Source organism: Microtus ochrogaster, chromosome 5, assembly GCF_000317375.1.
Source record: "Microtus ochrogaster isolate Prairie Vole_2 chromosome 5, MicOch1.0, whole genome shotgun sequence".
Classification (NCBI taxonomy): Eukaryota; Metazoa; Chordata; class Mammalia; order Rodentia; family Cricetidae; genus Microtus; species Microtus ochrogaster.
In genome coordinates this window covers 9,887,200-9,899,228 of record NC_022012.1, presented here as the reverse complement: position 1 = coordinate 9,899,228, position 12,029 = coordinate 9,887,200, and the positions used below count along the sequence as shown (strand labels likewise).

The 12,029-nt window shown below is 47.9% G+C and overlaps 2 protein-coding genes across 3 annotated transcripts in view; one reads left to right on the top strand and one right to left on the bottom strand.

The window, feature by feature from the left end:
- Positions 1-5,931, top strand: part of Med17 (mediator complex subunit 17) — a 16,624-nt gene extending 10,693 nt beyond the window's left edge. Inside the window, exons 8-11 of the mRNA XM_026779555.1 lie at positions 1,243-1,382; positions 3,129-3,246; positions 4,273-4,432; positions 5,418-5,931. Of these exons, the coding sequence (XP_026635356.1) occupies positions 1,243-1,382; positions 3,129-3,246; positions 4,273-4,432; positions 5,418-5,629 (630 nt within the window). The 3' untranslated portion in view covers positions 5,630-5,931. The remainder of the gene's footprint in view (positions 1-1,242; positions 1,383-3,128; positions 3,247-4,272; positions 4,433-5,417) is intronic.
- Positions 5,932-10,770: 4,839 nt separating this feature from the next.
- The window catches only part of Vstm5 (V-set and transmembrane domain containing 5), a 20,306-nt gene continuing 19,047 nt past the window's right edge, over positions 10,771-12,029 (bottom strand). For both annotated transcript variants that reach the window (XM_026778946.1, XM_005346818.2), the window contains exon 4: positions 10,771-11,698. Coding sequence is in view for 1 of the 2 variants with exons in the window: in XM_005346818.2 (XP_005346875.1) it covers positions 11,655-11,698 (44 nt within the window). In the remaining variant the exon portion in view is untranslated. The remainder of the gene's footprint in view (positions 11,699-12,029) is intronic.

Genomic DNA, 12,029 nt, shown 5'->3' with positions numbered 1-12,029 from the left:
GTGAGAGAGAGAGAGAGAGAGAGAGAGAGAGAGAGAGAGAGAGAGAGAGAGAGAGAGCGCGAGCAGTACTTGGTACTAGCTGCATCCAGTTGGTTGATATTTGCTGAACAGAACATCCTCGTATACCTGTCCGCTGCAGACATTTTGTAGCATTGTTCAGGAGAGGAAAGGAAGCTAAGAGCAAATGTTGTGTGTGTGCACATACCTCTTGGGCTAGTCTCTTCAGCGCCTTTCCGTTTCTGAAAAAGTACTAAGGTCAGACAATGAGAACTAAGGGCCTTTAGTGGCTTGTTGGGTGCACAGACTTTATGCTTTGATTTAAGCACTGTGTGTAAGATAAGGATTGCTGCTCAGAATTTTGTTCCTGGGTCCTCAATTATTTATGTATGACCCAGGGCAAATGCTTAACCTGTTTCCAAAGCTGCATGTAGTAAGTAAGTAGTCCTGCCAACTGACCACTTAGAGCTAAAGGCAGGAGGGTTAGGAATTCAAGGCCAGCCCTGGCTACAAGAGACCATACCTTAACCCACCCCTCCTCATTCAGAAAGGAAGGAAGGAAGTTTTCTTAGGTAATGGAGCTTACCTAAAGCCAGACAAGACACACAACTATAATCTTGGCACTCAGGAGGCTGAAGCAAAAGAATGATGTGTTCCAGCCAAGTCGGGACTACAGAGGGACAGACTGCTTCAAAGCAAGATAAAACAGAAAACAAAAGCCAGTGCCTGCCAAACACACTGTTAGGGAGAATAGATGATAATGTTCTTGACCACCTGCACAGTTTAGATACTTCAGTGTAGCAGGCATTGCTGACTTTCTTGGTGGGTGATGTTTGGATTGGGCTCAAGGCTCTGGTTTGCCTTGATTGTGATTTTAATAACAGCAGGTCTGGGTGTATCCCAGTCAACTCGTTGCCAGAGATCAGGCACTAGCATCTGTGAAAGGTGCGTGACAGATTAGTACCTGGGAAGTGTCTTGTCCTGGGGCAGTAAGCTTTCACGAGCAGGACAGGATGAGTGGAGTCGTAAGGAGCCAGCCCAGCAGGATAACGAGAGGTGGGGTGAGTATGTCTCGTGATGCAAACTGAGAACAGCACAGCAGTGTGTATGCAAGGGCTTCCAGAAACCTCACCTTTCCAGTGGGGATCTGATGAAAAAGCAGGCACGCTGTGAAACTTTTTAGGTTTTATAAAATTGGTGCTTTCATTTATATGGTGATTTTTAATTTTTTAATTTTCCTTTTGAAGAACTGCTGCAACCATTGACAGCTTGGCAAGTCGTATTGAAGACCCCCAGATCCAGGCCCACTGGTCAAACATCAGTGACGTTTATGAGTCTAGTGTGAAGGTTTTGATCACGTCTCAAGGTTATGAGCAAATATGCAAGTGAGTGTCACCAGGAAGTCCCGCAGGTGGATGCCAGGCACTGCCGAGCCTTTCCCAAGGACTCTGCAGTGCCAAGTTGTCATATGGTTCCCATAATTATATCATGATAAAGTGTTGGCAGAAACAAGAGGTAAGGGCTGGAGCGATGGCTCAGTGGCTTAAAGTGCTCTTCCAGGGGACCTGAGCTCTTTTCCAAGCCCCACATGAGGTAGCTCACGACTGCCCGGACCTCTAGCTCCAGGGAGACTTATAGTCTCCTCTGACCTTCAGGGTGCTTACACATGCGTTGCATATACACACAAATCTTCATAAAAACACATAAAAGCTTGTTTACAGTTTTGTGTTGGGCCATATTCATAGCTATCCTTAGCCACATGCAACCTTTGGGCTACATGTCGAACGTGCCTAGCTTTTAAAGTAGAAAATGCGTCTCTTACTGAGACTTTCTCCAAGCCTACAGGCTATGCAGGTCTAGGTGTCAGGCATGAGTTTGGCCATCTGAGCTGGCACTCAGCATTGTCTGCTCAGGGCAGTCTGCGTTTGTAGTTCTCTTCTGACTTGGCTGCTCTTGGTTCTGATCCATTAGTTGATGATTGTGCCTCTCAACCAAGTTGACCATGTGTGTCTGCAAAAGAGCGGCACGGTCTTGTCCTGGCATTCTTAGGCAGTGCTTGGGTAAGGTGTATTGCTAGGATGCTTGTTTGGCGTGTACAAGACCCTGGTTTCCATTCCTAGCATTGCAACAAAAAGAAGTGTATTCTCAGTTTGATCCCCGACACATTATGATAAAGCCGGGTGTGGTAGTGTATACCTGTAATCCCAGAGTTTGAGAGGGGGAGGCAGAAAGAGTCCGGTGAGGTCAAGGCCAGCCTGGGCTTTCTTTTAAAACTGCATTTAAAAGGAAGAGCTTTTTAGCCTCTTGTGTTGGTCTGAGCAATTGTACCCTTCCCACATTGGTTTGAGAGACCTGACCCCGCCTCTCTAGGCTCTGCAAGTGCTTAGTTGCTAACTGGCTACTGTGTCCCCTGTGAAAGAGGAGCAGGAGATCTGGTGCAGTACTAATCTTCAGTGTAGCCAGTTTTAATAATAAACAAGCATGAGACCAAGTACAGAAGGTAAAAGCATGTGAAGGAACTGAGGGGAGTGGGTTTACATGTTGTCTTGCATGTGTGCATGGTACATGCATGGAGGTGGAGGACAGTCTGTGGAAATGTGGGTAGCTGGGATTGAACTCAGGTCCTCAGGCTTGGCTGCAAGAACCCTTAGCCACTTCATTCATTCATTCATTCATTCATTCATTTATTTATTTATTATGTATACAATATTCTGTCTGTGTGTCTGCCTGCAGGCCAGAAGAGGACACCAGACCCTATTACAGATGGTTTTGAGCCACCATGTGCACCATGTGGTTGCTGGGAATTGAACTCAGGACCTTTCGAAGAGCAGGCAAAGCTCTTAACTTCTGAGCCATCTCTCCAGCCCCCCTTAGCCACTTCTTGAGTCAGAGCCAGCCCCATGTATCCTGCCACTTGGGGATGTCCTCCAGCTAGCCTCCTATGGAGCTAGTGTCTGGTATAGCCTGAGGAAGGCTGCCTTGGATCTCATTTGGTGGAGGCTACGAAGCCACCCTCCTCTCTGTACCACAAAAGTTAGTTTAGATTGTCAGAACTACTTCTGTCTTTGTCCATGCTGTCAACATGATGTAAAGGTCCTTGGGGCTGTACAAACTAGAGTGTGTGTCTGCAGGTCCATCCAGCTGCAATTGAACATCGGTGTTGAGCAGGTGCGCGTGGTGCACAGAGACGGGCGGGTGATCACGTTGTCTCACCAGGAGCAGGAACTGCAGGATTTCCTTCTGTCTCAGGTATATTGCACACTGTGCATTTGGTTAGAGTTTTTGTTGTTTTATTTCTTTGAGATAGGATCTCAGTGTGACTCAGCCCAGTGGTCCCCCTGCCTCCGCCTCCTGGTTGCTCGGATGGCAGGTGTGCAGCATATGCCTGGCCACACTTGCAGCCTAAATTCCCTTGCTGCATTAACTGCTTGACGAACAAGCTGAGCATGGAGTAGCTGCAATGGTTGCAGAAGGAGAAACCATTGTTTCTGCCCCATCGTTTATTTCTAGTACGCAGTTGGATTCATCTCGTCCTGGTTTTATTTGCACTCCCTTTGTGATACGCTGAAGCATCGGTTCTGTAGCCAGCAATCTCTCACGACTGTTGGGAAATGGATCCTTTCCAGGAGTGGGGAAGCATTAGCCCAAGGAAACCAAGGAGAGGAAGACAGATGCAAACTACAGCAGCCATTATCCATAGAAACAAGTGTGGCGGTTTAGTCTCTGATTTTGGAAGGGGTCTCATGTGGAAGAGCAGTGCAGAAAGTCCTACTGCTGCTGCCTTCACTGCTGCTGGGATGGAAGAACAGGTGGGATGTTGTTTACAGAGGGTCAGCTGACCATGTGAGCGGCATGCGTGTCACCTGAGGTCAGTAGTCTTCTGGCCCTGACGAAGAACAATCCTCTTGACCGAATGAGCAGCTTTTTGTCATGATACCCAACTGATGTAGCCAGCCTCAGAGGGGCGGTACCAGGAAGACAAGACCTGACCCACTCTGCTCCTTACCATTCTGCTGGCTGCATTTAGTAACCCCTGCTTAAATGGCTGCCATTACCTGAAGCCAGAGAACACAGAAAGCTAATGGAGTCTGCACTCTAGGCCAGTGGACACAGAGAGACAGTGCCGTGGAAGGTGGGGCCCTCCTCTCCCCTCTAGCAGTCATGTCACACAGGAGAATTCCCCAGATTTGGGCCAGAGGTTAAGGCAAACTTAGGATTGATTCCATCAGATCATCAGAGTGTGCCCGAGCTTGAGTCATACCTTCTCGTTCACAGATGTCACAGCACCAGGTGCACGCGGTTCAGCAGCTTGCCAAGGTCATGGGCTGGCAGGTCCTCAGTTTCAGTAACCACGTGGGACTCGGGCCCATAGAGAGCATCGGCAATGCCTCTGCCATCACAGTGGCCTCCCCAAGTGGTGATTATGCTATTTCAGGTACTTTCCGCTGCTCGGCATGGGAGGTAACTCTGTAACATTCCGCTTTAATAACTAAACGTGAGTAGAAGCCATCTGACTGTGATGAGCTAATGTGTTTACACTGCTGTTTGCTGATACTATTTGTTACTCAAGTCAGGAGTGAGTGTGTGTATGTGTGTGTGTGTAGGGAAGGGAGGAAAGTGTGCGAGAACTTACTAAGCAAGCTCTGTTCTTAAACTGAGGCTACTGGTAAGTTCACAGGGCCATGTTTTAAATCTCACCTACATCAGTTTAAACTTCATCAAAACCAAGAGTTCTTCCCTTATTTCTTTTTCTGGGAGACCAGGTCTTGTGTGGAGTTTAGGCTGGCTTCAAACTCTGTATAGCTCAGCCTGGCATTGAGTTTGCTTTGTAGCCTAGGCCAGCCTTGGTCCTCCTGTCTAGGCCTTTGAGGGCTTGGATTGCAGGCATAGGTCACAACACCTGACAAATCTTGTATAATTTTTATAGGACAAATAATTCAAAGATACTTAAATCATCTTAGAGTTTGTATAAAAATTTAGCATTTGAAGGTCTGACAAGATGTAGCAGGTAAGGCACTCGCCCCCAAGCCTGATGACCTGAGTTTGGTCCCAAGATCCACATGGTGGTCAGAGGGAACAAATTGGAAGTTGTCTTCTGACTTCCACATGTACATACACACATGTATTCATACATACATATACGTGCATAAATTAATAAATAAATTTAGTATTTTGGAAATGAAGCACTGCCCTTGAACTTACTATGTAGCCAAAACTAGCCTTGAACTCGTGATCCGGCAGACTGTACCTCCTAGGTGCTGGGGTTAGGGGTGTACACCACCATGACCAGCTCCTGAAACCCTTGTTAATGAGATTGTCTAAGCTGTTGGGTAGGTTTCTGTGCTCACAGACTAAGTGTAGGTTTTCCATCACTTCATAAGTTTCAAAGTGTGTGTACTGATTATTGCTTTCGTCAATAGTTCGTAATGGACCTGAGAGTGGCAGCAAGATTATGGTTCAGTTTCCCCGGAACCAATGCAAAGACCTTCCAAAGAGTGACGTTTTACAAGACAACAAGTGGAGTCATCTGCGTGGACCATTCAAGGAGGTTCAGTGGAACAAGATGGAGGGCCGTAATTTCGTTTATAAAATGGAGCTGCTTATGTCTGCACTGAGCCCCTGTCTGTTGTGATTTTCTTCAGAACAAGTTCCAGAAGCATTGACTTGGATGTTTGCAGCTACAAGCACAAGAGAGAGAGAGACGTCTTCCATATAAGTACTGGCGCTCCCATCCTTCACAGGAGCCCGGTGTGAAAGTTAGCAGCTGGCATCCTCTCACTTTATAAGAAGAGAAAAGTTTCTGTACTGTGGTAGTATGCAGTATGGGGAGATGTAAAATACATTTTTTTATACAGCTAACGTGAAAGCATTACTAACTTAAGGGCTTGAATTTGCTTTTTAAAATAAAATAAAAAATCCTATCTTTGATGTTAACATAAGCTTTGTGTTTAAAATCTCCAAGTGCTTTGTGAATTTCTTACAGCCATATAATCTGTGTCTCAACCACTCCTAGTGTTTCTTTAAAACCACCTAAGAACATCTTAGGATGCAGATTCACTGAGCACACAGGCCCTTTCTCTGAAAGGCGCCAAGGTCACCCACAGGAAGCAGCCCCAGCACTGGGGCTCTTGGGTATTTGGGAAGTGGTGACTCCCCTGGGTCAACAAGAGCCGCTAGGAACTTCTCCGAAGGGAATGCAGAAGGAGACATGCGGTCTAGGGCTTGTTTCTCACTAGTCTGTCTGAAGTGGCTACCCACTGCAGAGGTTCCTGTCTGTCCTGCTCTCCATCTTCCTCATTCCTGTTCATCTTTGACTTCCTCTGCAGAGAGAGGTCATCAGATCTTGCTTTTTGGTGTGAGATTTTTTTTTATTTGCTTTGTGATTTGAGACATAATCTTTTTCTGTAGCAAAGGTTGACCTTGAATTTGTGACCATTCTGCTTCAGTCTGAAGTGTGATTCTAGACAAATGACAAGTTTGGGTGTTTTTCACCTTAAAGGTGTTTGGATTCGGTGTCCTGTCCCACTTTGTACAGAAACTGAAACAACCCTGCTAGTGGTGGCTAAGCCCTTGGCTGTAGAAAAACTTCATAGAGCTGTCTACACATGACTTGAGAATTAAGAAGTTTAGTCGGGTAAAAAGTCCTAAGGCAGGCAAAGTATGAGGTTCCTGAAAAAAGACATTTGGAGGCATAGGTGGGCCTTTTACACCAATGAAATTTAGCCTTCCCATATGTACACTGTAAAACCAAATCATCCTACGTTGGCAGTTTCCTCTCTCACCCCAATACTCAGACAAGCTTCCCCTGGGATGCCTCCACTTTATTAAACACTGAATTTCTAGAAGGTGATAGTCAAAGGCATCACCAGTGGGGAGCCAGGTGGGGGAGAGGCATCACCAGTGGGGAGCCAGGAAGGGGAGGGGCATCACCAGTGGGGAGCCAGGTAGGGGAGGGGCATCACCAGTGGGGAGCTAGATGGGAGGTGGCCCCAGGGTAGTACTGCTGTGTTAGAGTAAGGATGGTCTTGGGTCCCAGCACCTAGACAAATGTTAGATGATTCTAACTATCTGCCTATAGTCTCAGTTTCCTGTGGCAGAGCTGGGGTCCCCAGAGCCCTTACCCTATAAATTGGAGGGCCATCAAGGGAGACAGCTGACATCCATCTCATGTTTCCGTGTACACACGCACCACACATGATAAAAATGTGAGTAGAATATTGTGTGCCTGTAATCGGAGATAATAGCAGAAAGTTGGCCTAAGATTTTTATTTTTGCATGGTGTGCTATAAGCCTTTGATCTCAGCGCTTGATAGGCAGAGGCACATGGAGTTCCTGGTCATCCAGGGCTACATAGGGATGTAGTCTCAAACTACAAACTTCAAACCCTGTCTCAAAATTTAAAAAATTAAAAATCTGTCATGAAGTAAAAAGGAAGTTAGTAAAGAGACGTGAGATAATGCCAAGACACACCAGGAAGAGCCATAGGTAATGTGTAGAGCCGGGTTCAGTCTGACTAAACAGGCTGGGGGCTGAGATGCAGCTCGATGCCAGAGTGCTTGCCTAGCACACGAGCGCCTAGGTTCACTCCAGATTTACAGAGAAGATGAGGGTGCAGTTGTTGAAATGTGTACCGTAGTGTATAGATGTATTTAGGTGCATGTGCGTATGGACAGCTGCTGTTCCCTCTGAGAACTGTCACTGTATTTGGGCCTTTTATAGCCCATTGGACTTTGCAAAAGGCATTTATTATTTTGCAATTAAAGATTCTTGAAAGGCAGGAGAAATGACTCCAGCAACAGTGCTCTCATGCAGGATTGGCAGCTGAGATGGCGGTCGTATGGGGAAGCTCACACGCAGGCACCCCACCCTCCTGTGGGTGAAAGAGGATGTGCATTGTGCTTACCGGAGTTCTTTTTTTTTTTTTTTTTGAAGTCTCACCTTCTTTAATCTTGCCTCTCCACTAGGGAAAGCCAGATAGCCACGCTTCTACACCTCACAACGCTGTGGATCATTCACGGGGAATGTCACATAACAGTCCCTGACACAACTCAGATGTGTCCTGAGTTCTCAGTTAGCTCGAGAGGCCTGATTTCTGGAAACATGAAGCCAGCCCTGACACATGAAAGCTGGTGACAGCCGGAGGAGTTTCCACCGTGCCAGCACCCAGTAGGTTGTCAAGGCAACTGCATCTGAGACACATTCCTGGAGGCCACCCCATCACATTCGGTTCCCTGGTCATTCCTTGGCACTCCAGCCACCACTGTCTCTGAGAGGTACGTGCTGTGCCCATGTGGCAGCTCCCTGGTACTAAGGAGCCTAAATAAAACCACAGTTGCTGAGGCCCACAGTGATTGTAACTGCCTGAGACCATCTCAGGCATATCCTGAAGCAAAACCACAGTGAGGAACAGACAGTGATGTAAGGTTGCTGGGACATCTTAGCCAGTAGAGACAAGGCCTGGGGAGGTCACCAGATGCTGAGAAGACAGAGTTGACAAGGGTGTTGTGCAGGGCAAGGTCTGCTCCGTTGAAGTAGGGGCATAGCAGTCTCCTAGTCTCTACCCTTTCCAGAAGGAGCAAGAACTTTAGAATCACAGGTAAATTTTTGGAAGTACACATTTCAAACTGATCTGGCTACAACACAACCGTTTTGTTTTTCAAAGGCGTGAACATACGTTGCCGGTTAGGACCAATGGAAGTTCCCTTGTCATTTAAAACATGGATCTGACCCGGGCTATGCTTGACAGTTCTGTGGTCGTCAGAACCAACTGAAAACATAACCCAGAGCCTTCAACATTTTTTAAAAAATTATTATTATTTTATGTGTATAGGTGTGTTGGCTGTACCACATGCATGCCTGGTGCATGAGGACGCCAGACAACGGCATCAGATCCCGTGGAACTGGAGCTTCAGACAGCTGTGATCTGGGAATCAAACCTGGTTTTCAGGAAGAACTCTGAACCGTCTCTCTGGCCCCAGCACTGGCCTTAACAGGAATGAGCGCACACAAAACAACTCAGTCCTTATTTTCAGAACTATTTATTTTCATTCAATATTTAAAATAATTTTTCACAGTCTCTGAAACAACTTATTATTTAACATTACATTGGTCATTCTCTATAATTTAATATTTTCTTTAGAAAAAAAACAAAAGAAGACAAAACTTTAGACCCTAGAATTTAAAAAGGAAGTGGCTTTGGGAGTGCACAGGAAAGCCCCTTTCCAAATAGGGCAGCAGAGAAAATGGCTCCATGAGATTCTCCCAGGACCATGTGATTTGCAGATGCTTTGCACATGGAAGGCTTCTTGGGATCCACCTCCATTTCTCTCTGGTCATGAGGCTTAAGCCCTGACTCCTAGTCAGGGGTGTTGGACACCACAAGCTCCCACAGCGGAGAAAGGCAGGCTTCTGAGAGGCATGTTTCCTCATGTCTCCTGTTCTCCAGTGGACCGTGTGGAAACTGCCCTGGTCCAGTGTCTTCTTCCTCAGCCTGCTGCTAGGAAACGGGGCACAGGCGTGGGTGTCTGGACATGTGTACAGGAAGTGGCAGGGGTGAGCATCAGGTGCACACCAGCTGCTCCACTGCCACTGCCTGAGCCCCCTCCACAGCACCGGTCCTCTAGCTCTGAGGAGAGGTCTCTCAGTGGCTTCACGGGTAACTCCCATTGTACAGGACTATCCTCCATCTTTAGGAGTTCGGCCTGCTTTCCCTCCCTCAGAGGAGGGGGCAGGAAGCATCTTTATGCAGCTCTGCCCAATGGCATGTGGTCTTGTGGGGAGAGGCGAGAGCATACAGGTAGGGAGAAAAGCTTCATTGAAGCAATCCCGGGAAGTCATCGTTGCCCCCGTGCAGACTGTTGTTCTAAGGCCACCTCTGCCCTCATCCCCTCATCCCCTGCTCTGTAAGACACCTAACACATTCATTGGTTCCTGGGTGAACTTTGGTGGCACTCTACTTTGGTTGTTGGGACTTGAAGAGAGGAAGTCAATGTTTATATCTCCCCAAGGAAAGGAATTTTAGCAACAATTCCTTACCCGCCGCATGGGAAGTTGAACAGATTGTGGGCATTGGAGACCCGAAAGGAGGGAGAATAAAAGGAATGTTGTAGCGCATTTTATCTTTGTATGCATGGCTGCAGCCAAGGGCCTGCACATCATAGCTGAGCGGGAGCTTTAATCTGCTGTGGCTACTGAAGCGAGAAGGGGGCGTTGCCTGCTGCTGTAGCCTGGCAAATGGAGGCTCAGAAGGGGGCGTTGCCTGCTGCTGTAGCCTGGTGAATGAAGGCTCAGAAGAGACCCGAGGCCAACCAACCAACCCAGAGCTCAGCTGGAGCCGTGATAACCCAGGTCAGTGAAAAAAAAAATTTATTTATTTTTTAAATTTTATTTATGTATATGTGTACACCATGTGCATGCATGGAGACCAGAAGAGAGCATCAGATCCCCTGGAACTGGAGTTACAGATGGTTATGAGCCACCGTGTGGGTGCTCGGAACTGAATCTGGGTCCTCTGTGAGAGCAGCAAGGGTGCTTAGTGCTGAACCTTCTCTCTGGCTCCATCCCAGGGCCTTAGACCGCTGCTACTCACTCAATACAGCACTTTCCAGATGGTCAGGGATTCTGATGCTTTTCTTTCTTTTTAAATTTTTTTTTATTTATTATGTATACAATATTCTACTTGTGTGTATGTCTGCAGGCCAGAAGAGGGCGCCAGACCTTATCACAGATGGTTGTGAGCCACCATGTGGTTGCCGGGAATTGAACTTGGGACCTTTGGAAGAGCAGGCAATACTCTTAACCACTGAGCCATCTCTCCAGCCCTCTCATGCTTTTCTTAATCGCTCTGAGACACGTAGCCTAATGGTGGCTTCTCCTCATGCCCTGTGAGGTAGGCGTGGCCACATCGGCAGCCCAGGATCTGACTGGAGGCCGAGCGGTGGTGACTGGATAGGATGAAACTGAAGGAAGCCTGACCTTACAGTAGTTTCCTGTTGTACCGCCCATCGAGCTGCCTTGGTCAACACAAGTCACACGTTCCTCACACTAAACCCAAGGTTAGGCCACCTGGTTAATTTTGTGTGAGGGAGGATGGGAACGCCATTTTCTGCTTCCCTGGTGTACTCAGTTCGGCTCCCTGAGATGCAGCACTCGACCTCACGAGCTCAGAGCCTCAGGCTTGCTCACTGTCTGCACAGTCGTGTGTATGCAACGGGGGATGGAGACGGAGGCTGCAGCAGTTTGTGGGCAGACACAGAGAGCACGTCCCAACGCTGGCTGCAATGACCCTCTCTGCAGACACTCTGGCCCTGGGGACAGGGACTCCTCCAGCAGGCCAGCATGGGATCAGAGCCAGTACTGCAAGCAGCTTCTGGTGCCTGCCGGTGTCATTGGTTAAGGATCAGCGTGGCCCTGAAGCTGCAATTGAGAAAAGTTCCCGGCCTAAAGCCTCAGTTGGTGTGTTCCTACGTGCAAGTCCTAGAGCGGCTTCCTATAGTGTGTCATCGTCTCAGGCTCCCCCAACAGCTCTCTGATCTTGCAGCTGTCTCTGTCGGAAAAGGATGGCCAGAGGCTGCGGCGAGGATTGCCTCGGTCTGTTCCTCCAACTGGAAAATACTGTTTTTCTCTTGAGGTAGCAGTGTAATTGGGCACAGTCTTGGCTAACACTCAACATCTTTCATTTCAAGCTCCTCGGTGGTGCTTTCTGCGAAGGAAAAGACAAGGGTTGGGGAGATGGTTCAGGTGGTTAAATGCGCAATCGTAAGAACCTGAAGCCAGAGCCCCAGAACCCATGCGCAAACCCCCAATCTGTAATCCCAGTGTCAGGGCATCGGTGGAGACAAAAGAGTCCAGGATTTATTGGGCAGCCAGTGATCTCCAAGTCAGAGAAACTGCCTTAGAAATAAGGGGTGGAAGCCAGGCGGTGGTGGCACACGCCTTTAATCCCAGCACTCGGAAGGCAGAGGCAGGCGGATCTCTGGGAGTTCGAGGCCAGCCTGGTCTACAAGAGCTAGTTCCGGGACAGGCACCAAAGC